The 12,500-nt window shown below is 35.7% G+C and overlaps 1 protein-coding gene and 1 pseudogene across 1 annotated transcript in view; one reads left to right on the top strand and one right to left on the bottom strand.

Moving 5' to 3' along the window:
• Positions 1 to 1,286, top strand: part of LOC137630930 (loricrin-like) — a 16,477-nt gene extending 15,191 nt beyond the window's left edge. Inside the window, exons 2-3 of the mRNA XM_068362464.1 lie at positions 1 to 61; positions 348 to 1,286. The exon at positions 1 to 61 is cut by the window's left edge and continues 52 nt beyond it. Of these exons, the coding sequence (XP_068218565.1) occupies positions 1 to 61; positions 348 to 1,286 (1,000 nt within the window). The remainder of the gene's footprint in view (positions 62 to 347) is intronic.
• Positions 1,287 to 9,012: 7,726 nt separating this feature from the next.
• Positions 9,013 to 12,500, bottom strand: part of LOC137630929 (loricrin-like) — an 8,444-nt pseudogene continuing 4,956 nt past the window's right edge.

The raw sequence follows: 12,500 nt of genomic DNA, 5'->3' as shown, positions 1-12,500 counted from the left end.
AGGTAGAACTTGGATCATTGTCTCAACTCGAGTCTTCTCGACCATGAAACAAGCAGCTTTGGTGAGTATAATTCTCTTCAAAATCTTCTCACTCCAAGCCTCTGACTTCATGGAATACAATACTACTTAAACCAGATAAGAAAAAAATATGTTCGAAGATTCTACTCTCACTGAAGAAAACTTCGTCAAAGACTTTTAGATATCAAAACTCAGTTGATATATATATATGAATATTTAATGAAGCATCATCTGCTACTCTCATTAAAAAACGGAAGAATTTTCTTGTCGTCAACTTATCTATCTAAGAAATAAATTAATATATTAATCACATCTGTCTTTGTTTTTAGATTTTCGTGTGTGTGCTGGTAACATCAGAAGCTGCCTTACTACAAGGCTATAGTTTGCCTGGCCATCATGGGTCCTTTGGCTCCTCTAGTGTAGGAACCCATGAAGGATCCTTCATATCTAGAGGTGGCTCTGGAGGAGGTTTCGTATCGTCCGGATTTGGCGGTGATGGAGGGTCAGCATCCTCTAGCTTAGTCTCTGGAGGAGGTTCAGTATCTTCTGGCTTCGTCACTGGAGGAGGTTTTACATCCTCCAGTTTTGGCAGTGGTGGATCCTTCTCTGGACATGGCTCTGTCTCCTGTGGTGATGGACAGGTCTCCCATGGAGGAGGATGTGTAACTCCTCAAGTTGAGCGTAATGTCTACGTCTACAATGTCCCTGCCCAACCTCAACAAAGTGGCCCTCGTCCCGAAATTCCAGCACCAAAAGTCGAACACAACATAGTCTTTGTGCGTCTTCCAGAAAATGCTCCTGGACAAGATCCTATTGTAGTACCTCCACCACAGCAGAAGAATATTGTTTATGTCCTCAACAAGGGAACTACAGCAGGTGGTCAGAAGGTCATCAACGTTCCAGCACCACCCAAGACCCAGCCGGAAGTCTTCTTCGTAAATTATGGAGATGGTCAAAACCCCACTCTTCCAGGAGGTGTTGATCTTCAGACAGCTCTCAACAGCGCCGTCCATCAAGGAGTTGGCCAAGTCATTGGTGGTGGATCAGGAGGTGCTATTGGAGGTAGATTTTCTGGCGGTGTCTCTGGAGGTTTCAGCAGTGATGTAAGTGATGATAGTTTCATCAGTGGTCATCACGGAGGTTCAATTAGTGGCGACAGTTTTTCTGGAGGTTCCGGAGGCTTTATTATTGGAGGCAGTACTTCTGGAGATTTTGAAATCTCCGGGGGTGGCTCTTCTGTCCCTAGTGGCATTTACACTACTCCTTAGACATCTTTTTTTTTACTTTCATGATTATCAACAATGCAGCCATTCTATTTATTGGGTATTAGTTTATAAAAATAAACATTTTACTTCAAAAAGAATAATGACTTATTTCCCCATTTCAATATATATACACACATATATACATACATATATATATATATATATATATATATATATATATATATATATATATGTATATACATATATATATATATATATATATATATATATATATATATATTATGGAATTATCAAGGAATTCCTCATAAATATTTAATCTTGATTAAGTCTGATCATGAGCATAGCAAATGCAAAGTTAATGTTAATGGCGTCTTATCAAATGAATTTCCAGTGAACAGCAGAGTACTCTAAGGGAATGTGTTGTCACCTATGTTGTTTATCCTCCTCCTGGATTTTGTAATGCATAGAACAGTCAGAGATGGTGGAAAAAGATTGTACTGGATTGGTGATAGGAATTTAGCAGAATTAGAGTATATTAATGATGCTGCCATTGTTAGCAGAACACCACAGGATATGCAATGATTGCTTAGAGAATGCATGAAATATCACAAGAGGTTTGAAGGAAGATCAATAGAAGAAAGACAGAGATGATGAGGACGGAGTATGCAATGGAAGATGAAATATCATTGGAAGGAGAAAAGGTTAATGAGGTAAAATCATTTCAGTATTTAGGAACTATGATCTCCGATACAGGGTTCTTAGAATTACAGTTAATTAGAATTAAACAAAGCAATTAAGCCAATTGCTAGGTTAAGTAAATTTTGGAAACCAAATCGCCTGAAATTACATATGAAAATCAAACTATATATCAATTTAGTGAGATCGGTGTTACTGTATGGACGTGAGTCATGGTAGGACAATAAAACAATCTCCAATAGATTTAGTAGATTTGAGAACAAAGCCCTCAGAAGGATATATGGCAGGACAGGATTAGAAATGAAACTATATCAGAGATTATTCGAGTGCCATATGTTAGTGAGATCATGATGAGGGGTAGATGGAGATGGTTTGGGTATGCTCTTCGCACTCCCCAAGAGAGAATAGTTCACTAAACGTTTAGGTGGGCTTCACAGAGGACTAGAAGAGTTGGAAGACCCAGGTCTACATGGCTGAGGACTATGAAATATGAAGCACGAAGTCGGAGATGATGAATGGAGAAAGATAGTGACGACTGGCGAAATCTACCCGAGGCCCTTTGTGTCAATAGTCATAGGAGGAGATGATGATGATATATATATATATATATATATATATATAATAAATATATATATATATATTTATTTATTTATATATATACTGTATATATATATATATATATATATATATATATGTGTGTGTGTGTGTGTGTGTGTGTTTGTGTGTGTGAGTGTGTGTGTGTTTGTATTGAATTCACGATAACACATCGTAACGTGACTTCAACAGCCATGTAAGTAGTAATCTGTAGAGCCTTTGAAAAAAACATAAATCATTGCTGGAATAGAAGGTTATATACTGATTTTAAGATGTGTTCATTGATCAGAGAGAGAGAGAGAGAGAGAGAGAGAGAGAGAGAGAGAGAGAGAGAGAGATATTTGGTTACTTTTATAAATATAATCATGTATTTTCATTTGACTATTCTTTTCAAGTAATCTTAGACAACCATACAAATATAAAATTGATTAATTGATTTAGAATTCTCTGACATCATGACATCGGAGGTCATTGACACCGAACAAATAGAAGATATTTATCTTTATATTAAAAAGTAAATATTGAGAAAGAATATTGAAGTAAGAAATAATGAAGGAAATTTGTTGATGTCTCTAAATAAAACAAAATTAAATACTCATATTGGTCTTAGATTTAAAAGATATTTTTCTTTAATTTGAATAAATGTATTGTTTCACAGTCATGTTTGTAAAAGTTATACTAAGAATGAAGATAATGGGATCTTACATCATAATTTTTGTGTATAAATGAATAGCATATAGCATTCATTTATTTCCTTATTTACTCACTGGGCTATTTTTCCTGCTGGAGCCCTGGGGCTTATAGTATCTTGCTTTTCCATCTACGGTTGCAGCTTAGCTAGTAATAATATGACATATACGGATATATTGCCAGATATCTTTAAACATCAAAACATACGTCCCAGAACAATTCAAGCCTGAGGAAAAAATTGAGCTAATGATCAATTGATTGTTTGATTTTGAGCTTTTTGGCATCCTAGCATCGAAGGTCATTGAGGCCGATATAGTTTGTTATGTATATAGTATCAAAGAGTATTCAATTTTTTATCATGATAGCGAAGATGTCCTTATAAAGGTTAAATAGCTTACAGGAATTGAATCTAAAAATACTGCTAGCATAGTACAGCACAGAAGATATTTATATTCTCAGTGGGTCTTGAATCAAATGAAATAAATTTTACACCAAATTTTTATTATTATTATTATTATTATTACTATCCAAGCTACAACCCTAATTGGAAAAGCAAGATGCTATAAGCCCAAGGGCTCCAATAGGGAAAAATAGCCCAGTGAGGAAAGGAAATAAGGAAATAAATAACTGAAGAGAACAAATTAACAATAAATCATTCTAAAAAAGGTAATGTCAAAAGAGATATATCATATATAAACTATTAATAACGTCAACAACAAATATGTCATATATAAACTATAAAAAGACTCATGTCCACCTGGTCAACAAAAAAGCATTTGCTCCAACTTTGAACTTTTGAAGTTCTACTGATTCAACAACCCGATTAGGAAGATCATTCCACACCTTGGTAACAGCTGGAATAAAACTTCTAGAGTACTGCGTAGTATTGAGTCTTATGATGGAGAAGGCCTGGCTATTACAATTAACTGCCAGCCTAGTATTACGAACAGGATAGAATTGTCCAGGGAGATCTGAATGTAAAGGATGGTCAGAGTTATGAAAAATCTTATGCAACATGCATAATGAACTAATTGATCGACGGTGCCAGAGATTAATATCTAGATCAGGAATAAGAAATTTAATAGACCGTAAGTTTCTGTCCAACAAATTAAGATGAGAATCAGCAGCTGAAGACCAGACAGGAGAACAATACTCAAAACAAGGTAGGATAAAAGAATTAAAACACTTCTTCAGAATAGATTGATCACCGAATATCTTGAAAGACTTTCTCAATAAGCCAATTTTTTGTGCAATTGAAGAAGACACAGACCTTATATGTTTCTCAAAAGTAAATTTGCTGTCAAGAATCACGCCTAAAATTTTGAAAGAGTCATACAAATTTAAAGAAATATTATCAATACTGAGATCCGGATGTTGAGGAGCCACCGTCCTTGACCTACTTACAATCATACTTTGAGTTTTGTTAGGATTCAACTTCATACCCCATAATTTGCACCATGCACTAATTTTAGCTAAATCTCTATTAAGGGATTCACCAACCCCAGATCTACATTCAGGGGATGGAATTGATGCAAAGAGAGTAGCATCATCTGCATATGCAACAAGCTTATTTTCTAGGCCAAACCACATGTCATGTGTATATAGTATGAAAAGTAATGGGCCAAGAACACTACCCTGTGGAACACCGGATATTACATTCCTATACTCACTATGGTGCCCATCAACAACAACACTTTGAGATCTACTACTTAAAAAATCAATAATAATGCTAAGAAACGACCCACCCACTCCCAACTGTTTCAGTTTGAAAACAAGGGCCTCATGATTAACACGGTCAAAGGCAGCACTAAAATCAAGGCCAATCATACGAACTTCCCGACCACAATCAAGGGATTTCTGTACTGCATTGGAGATTGTAAGAAGGGCATCACATGCTCCAAGGCCTTTCCGAAAACCAAATTGCAAACTAGGGAATAGGTGATTACCTTCAGCAAACCTAATAAGACGTTTTGCCAGAAGACGTTCAAAAACTTTAGATAATATGGGAGTTATGGAAATTGGGCGGTTATCCTGACGAATAAGGGTCCAATGTTTTTTTTTTTATCTTTCTTTTTTTTATCAAATATAAATCACCAGAATTAACATAATTTCCTCCATAACGTACCACCTTTGACATCGATAACTCCACGTCAGACATCATTAACATTAAGCTCCTGATAGTGGCTGTACCTGTTATAATATACTTTAAGTGTCGTAGCATTTGGAGGAGAACACTTACTATAACCATTGCCTCTGCATGAGCCAAGAGCTTTCTTCAAAACGAATACGTAATGTCTCTGTTCTGGTGAAGGGGAAACGTAATATATCTGTTCTGGCGAAGATAATACGTAGTGTCTCTGTTATGGTGAAGGTAATACGTAATATCTCTGCTCTGGTGGATGTAATATGTAATGTCTCTGTTCTGGTGAAGGTAGTAAGTAATGTCTTTGCTCTGGTGGAAGTAATGCGTAATGTCTCTGCTCTGGTGAAGGTAATACGTAATGTCTGTGCTTTGGTGAAGGTAATATGTAATGTCTCTGCTCTGGTGAAGGTAATAGGCAAAGTCTCTGCTCTGGTGGAGGTAATACGTAATGTCTCTGCTCTGGTGGAGGTAATACGCAAAGTATCTGCTCTGGTGGAGGTAATACGTAATGTTTCTGCTCTGGTGAAGGTAATACGCAAAGTCTCTGCTCTGGTGAAGGTAATACGTAAAGTCTCTGCTCTGGTGAAGGTAATACGTAAAGTCTCTGCTCTGGTGAAGGTATTACGTAATTTCTCTGCTCTGGTGAAGGTAATACGTAATATCTCTGCTCTGGTGGGGTAATACGTAATGTCTCTGCTCTGGCGAATGTAATGCGTAATGTCTGCTCTGGTGAAGGTAATACATAATGTCTCTGCTCCGATGAAGGTAATACGTAAAGCCTCTGCTCTGTTGAAGGTAATACGTAAAGTCTCTGCTCCGGTGAAGGTAATACGTAATGTCCCTGTTCTGGTGGGGTAATACGTAAAGTCTCTGTTCTGGTGAAGGTAATACATAATGGCCCTGCTCTGGTGGGGAAATACGTAAAGTCTCTGTTCTGGTGAAGGTAATACGTAATGTCCCTGCTCTGGTGGGGTGATATGTAAAGTCTCTGCTCTGGTGAAGGTAATACGTAATGTCCCTGCTCTGGTGGAGGTAATACGTAAAGTCTCTGTTATGGTGAAGGTAATACGTAATGTCCTTGCTCTGGTGGGGTGATACGTAAAGTCTCTGCTCTGGTGAAGGTAATACGTAAAGTCTCTGCTCTGGTGAGGGTAATACGTAAAGTCTCTGCTCTGGTGAAGGTATTACGTAATTTCTCTGCTCTGGTGAAGGTAATACGTAATGTCTCTGCTCTGGTGGGGTAATACGTAAAGTCTCTGCTCTGGTGAAGGTATTACGTAAATTTCTCTGCTCTGGTGAAGGTAATACGTAATGTCTCTGCTCTGGTGGGGTAATACGTAATGTCTCTGCTCTGGCGAATGTAATGCGTAATGTCTCTGCTCTGGTGAAAGTAATACATAATGTCTCTGCTCCGATGAAGGTAATACGTAAAGTCTCTGCTCTGTTGAAGGTAATACGTAAAGTCTCTGCTCCGGTGAAGGTAATACGTAATGTCCCTGTTCTGGTGGGGTGATACGTAAAGTCTCTGGTCTGGTGAAGGTAATACGTAATGTCCCTGCTCTGGTGGAGGCAGCAAGCCAAACCAACAAAATGTTCTTGATAACCTTAGACATTATTTGGGAAGCCACAATCTTTCAGGAGAGGCCATTGCAGTAATAGATGTTTTCAGAGTCTTTTAGTGAAGCACTGCCCATCTGCTCGGAGCACTGGCTCTCCTGCGTAAGGAACAACAGATGTTTGTAGATCCTTTGTTTCTTTCGGATGTTGGATGCCGGAGAATTTCCTTTTATAGACATGAGTCAGAGACTTGTAAGACGGAGGGGAACCTGTTGGATCCCTCGTGCACCATTTGTACATACTGTAAAAGCAATAGTATCTGAAATAATAGTGGCCGTAGTTTATTTTCAAAATCGGTATCATCAATAGGCAGTGTTAACTTCATTGAAACTGATTTGAAATTCAAAGGAAGTGAAGTCGAAGAAGAAACAAAGGAAACATTAAGCTGTTAAACTTTAAGATATATATAAAGATAACCGGAATGCATATTATTCATTTTGTAATGACTGCCTCCTTAATTAATGCATTTTCACAATAATCAAGGAACAGATAATGAGAAAAGTGAAGAAGGAAAGGAAAATTTTCGTTAGTTCGTCTTCCCGTCGAGAGACCATTGTGGTGCCTCCCAAGACCTAAAACATTTCTGTAGGTCTTTGGGGCCTCCGCACGAGCAGATGCATTACATTTTCTTCTTGAAGAAAGCCTTATAACCTTCATCTTATAGCCTTCATCCTCCTTCACCTCCTAAGACACTTGAAGTGTATTTCTATTTTTTTTTTTTTTTTTTTTTTAGTGTATCCTGACAATGATGTCCGACAGACTTAGTGAACTTTAATGGAGGAAATTATGCAGTTTCTCATGATTTATATTCGACAAATAAAAAAGATATTAGATCCTTATTCGTCAGTGATGGGGGTATACAAGACATAAACACGATAAATTACTTGTTACAATGATAATCTGTTGTATAATTTCTTTAGTTTGAATATAACACTCTCATTGGACTGTGACTTATTTCCTTGGCCACAATTGTTCTGGGATATATTTTAACTTATATTCATGTTTTTTCTTTCTATTTTGAAAGATATCTGACAATCCTTCCGTTTATGTCGTTTACGTTATTCATTCATACACAAAAATGTGAGATTGCAAGACCACCATTATAACTTATGCAAATACAACGTATGAAGCAATCATTTATTAATCTTAAGGTGAAGCATCGTTCTAATCTTAAACAAATATTATGCTAGAAATATAAATAACTTTCCCTTATTATTTCTTACTTCGATGTTCTTTCTAAACATTTTCGTTTTAATTTAAAAACATGTGACTTCCATGTGTTTAATTTTTGTTCAATATTATACAAAAAGATTTGTCCGTTGAAAATACATTGCTAACTTTGCAAAACCCACAAGGCGAATCTCTCTCTCTCTCTCTCTCTCTCTCTCTCTCTCTCTCTCTCTCTCTCTATATATATATATATATATATACATCATTATTGGACGATGGAGTCGTGTTCCTCTTTATGAAATCTTATGCTCTCGATCAGCAATAAAAAAAAAATCAGAATTAGTACGTAACTTTCTATTCTAACAGTAATTTAAGGTTATTTGTGGTATTCTAAATCCTTTTTTCTTAAAAAAAAATTCAATGATTAATACTTGAAGAGCTGTTGAAGTCACCAGTAAGATATTTGATTTCAACTAAAATGTGTATGATATGTTATCGAGCATATATATATATATATATATATATATATATGTATATATATAAATATATATGCATATATACAATATACAGTATATATATGTATTTATATAAATATATATACATATAGAGAGAGAGAGAGAGAGAGAGAGAGAGAGAGAGAGAGAGAGAGAGAGGGAGAGAAAATATCTAAACTGTAGCTGTAGAATTCATGAACGAGAGTGTGAGAACCTAAGCTGCTAGAAAGCCTTTTAAGATTGCAAAAATACTGGGAAGGTAAACATTATTCTTTTTGAAACAAATATTTATTTGGATAATCTAACACACAAAAGATAGATTGGCTGCATTGTTAGCAATGACAAAGAAAAAAGAGTGACAAATTTAAGGAGTAGTGTATAGGCCACTTGGGACAGAAGAGTCACCTCCGGAGATTTCAAAGCCTCCAGAAATGCTTCCACCACTGATTGAGCCTCCAAAACCTCCAGAAGTCCTGCCTCCGTTGACAGGGCCCACAAAACCTCCAGAAAAACTGCCCCCACTAATTGAACCTCCTGAACCTCCATGATGACCACCGCTGAAACCTCCAGAGACACCGCCAGAAAATCCACCTCCAATATCATCTCCTGATCCACCACCAATTACCTGGCCAACTCCTGGATGGACAGCACTGCTGAGAGCTGTCTGAAGATCAACACCTCCTGGAAGAGTGGGGTTTTGACCATCTCCATAGTTGACAAAGAAGACTTCAGGTTGGCTCTTGGGTGGTGCTGGAACGTTGATGACCTTCTGACCACCTACTGTAGTTCCCTTGTTGAGGACATAAACAATATTCTTCTGCTGTGGTGGAGGAACTACAATAGGATCTTGTCCAGGAGCATTTTCTGGAAGACGCACAAAGACTATGTTGTGTTCGACTTTTGGTGCTGGAATATCGGGACGAGGGCCACTTTGTTGAGACTGAACTGGGGCATTGTAGACATAGACATTGCGCTCTACTTGAGGAGTTATGCATCTTCCTCCGTGGGAGACCTGTCCATCACCACAGGACACGGACCCGTGTCCAGAGAACGATCCACCACTGCCAAAGCCGGAGGATGTAAAACCTCCTCCAGTCTCAAAGCCCGAAGATGCTGAACCTCCTCCAGAGACAAAGCCAGAAGATGTTGAACCTCCAGCACCGCCAAATCCGGACGATACGAAACCTCCTCCAGAGCTACCTCCAGAGACAAAGGAACCCCTTTGAGTTCCTACACATGAGGAGCCAAAGAACCCTCCGGTTCCACCACTTGATGATCCATGAGGACTAGCGTAATCATAGCCTCGTAGTACGGAAGCTTCTGCTGTCACCAACACACACACGACAATCTAAAAAGGAAGAGACAGACAAAATATAAATTTCCGATGTTTAAATTCGTTATTTACAAGTCAACTAGTCGTTTTATCTATTTAAAATCTTATTAATACTGAAATGTATTTTATTTCGCTTTTGCATAGACTATTTTATTCCTTATGGTGTATTCTTAACATATTTGTTCATTTAACAGAGCTTCTCACTTACTTTAATTCAAAATTCTAATGCCAAGTTAGAATCTACTTAAAATCTTGGAACAAAAGTTATTCATCTGGTTTAATTAATAATGTATTCCAATGAGGACAGAAACCTAGAGTGACCAAGTTTTGAAAAGTCTTATACTCACCAACGCTGCTTGTTTCATGGCTGAGGAGAAGACTTAAGCTGATATGATACAGGTCCTATTTTTGATGGGTATATATATACAAAGATGCTCCTACATCCCTCCTCTCTCTCTTCCAATTGATGTCCTTTCCTTTCTATCCCTCGCATTCCCTCACTCTACTCTATCTCGTCTCTTCCTATCCTTACCCTTTCTCTTTAAAAAAGATTGCCTCATCACCTTTTTATCTTACTGTGTATCTGGGAGAGAAGATATAATCATATATATATATATATATATATATATATATATATATGTATATATATGTGTGTATATAGTATATCTTTACATATATATATATATATATACATATATATATATGCATGTATGTATATATAACTATATATATACATATATATACATATATGTATATCATTTATATATACATACCGTACATATATGTTAATATATATATATATATATATATATATATATATATATGTATGTATATATATATATATATATATATATATATATATGTATGTGTGTGTATTATATCGTAGTATATATAATTATATGTATATATAAGCACATATAAGTACAAACATACAATATACATACACAATTATATATATATACTTACGTACATACTTACACATATGCTACATATATATATATATGCTTGCATACACATACATTGCAGAGATAAACATTTATTCCACACATAAAATTTATATATATTGAAGCATTCACACACACACACACGCACACACACACACACATATATATATATATATATATATATATATATATATATATATATATATATATATATATATATTTATATATATTTATGTATATTTATATATATGTATATATACATATATATATATATATATATATATATATATATATATATATATATTCTTACGAAGCTGGACTAGTGTAGAGTGAATATTTCATTCATGTATTTCATTTGAGTATTTAAGCACGTAAGGTAAGTTTCTCTCCTGTAGGTTTAAGCAATTGTATGTAAATTGCGTAAGACTTTCATTGTTCATTTCATTGTATTTTTCATTTAATTCAGTATTTGTAAATTTACGTTATTTTCAATAATTCACTTTTTATTTCACGTATTTTGCCACGAAGTATTACGTAATTACGATTAAGTGTTGTATACGAACCATACGAGGTATGAACGAGGGCTTATGTAATTTTTTTATGGTATTGCATCATATATGTGAGAGATTACGCAATTGTTATATTTCCACGCCTTTGGAAGATTCTCGAAAACCCTAGTGTTAATTTTTACCTTGTTTTTTTATTATTCCGAGAACAGGGGTGGACGGTGGACGGAGATGCTGAGAGAGGGTTGCCTTGCAAGTGAGGTTAGATTCTCCAGTTTGATACGTGATTATTGCCAACCTTACGCTTAGCAAGGCACAGCCACTAAGCTTCCAGACCCATGACGTAGAAAAATCTAGAATAATTAAGTCAATACATGTGCACCCCCAGGGATGCATAGCAGCAGAAGAGAACCAGTCTGTCCTGTGAAAGAGGCAACATCCTCTCTCTGAAGTGCCTCGAGTGTATCATATCCAAAGTGTATAAGTTTATATACAACATATATCGTATATAGAGAGTTAAAACGTTACAGAAACCTAAATGATGATTTCAAATTTATTGTATTTTTGTACGTGCTGGTATTATATAAATCTTTGTAACTGGCCCAGTGAGATTTATGTAAAAACGTGTATATGTAAAGCTATCTGGTCGGGACCTTTGTGTGAGCTAAAAACTCATAAGTTTATTAGTTATTTTTTCAAAATTTTAATAAGAGTTCAATCATTAGAGTGTTAAAGGTTAACGATTTTCATTAATTATCAAGATCAAATATTTGTATAAAATTTTATTTCCAGTGACGCAAGTGATTATATAATTTTCAGAGAGTAATATTCTTTTGTCTTGATCAAAGGTTTTGTTCAGATTTAATATTTCGAGTCAACTGATTATATAATTTTCAGAGTGTAATATTTTCTTGTCTTGGTTTAAGGTTTTGTTCAGATTTAATATTTCGAGTCAAGTGATCTTATAATTTACAGAGTGGAATATTTTCTTGTCTTGGTTTAAGTTTTATTCAGATTTGTTATTTAGAGTGATTTATATTTTATGTATATTCTTTCCAAGTGTTGTAAT

Source organism: Palaemon carinicauda, chromosome 39 (assembly GCF_036898095.1).
Source record: "Palaemon carinicauda isolate YSFRI2023 chromosome 39, ASM3689809v2, whole genome shotgun sequence".
In the NCBI taxonomy this organism is placed as follows: Eukaryota; Metazoa; Arthropoda; class Malacostraca; order Decapoda; family Palaemonidae; genus Palaemon; species Palaemon carinicauda.
The sequence above is the reverse complement of the archived record's forward strand: the minus strand, read 5'-3'. Positions and strand labels throughout refer to the sequence as shown.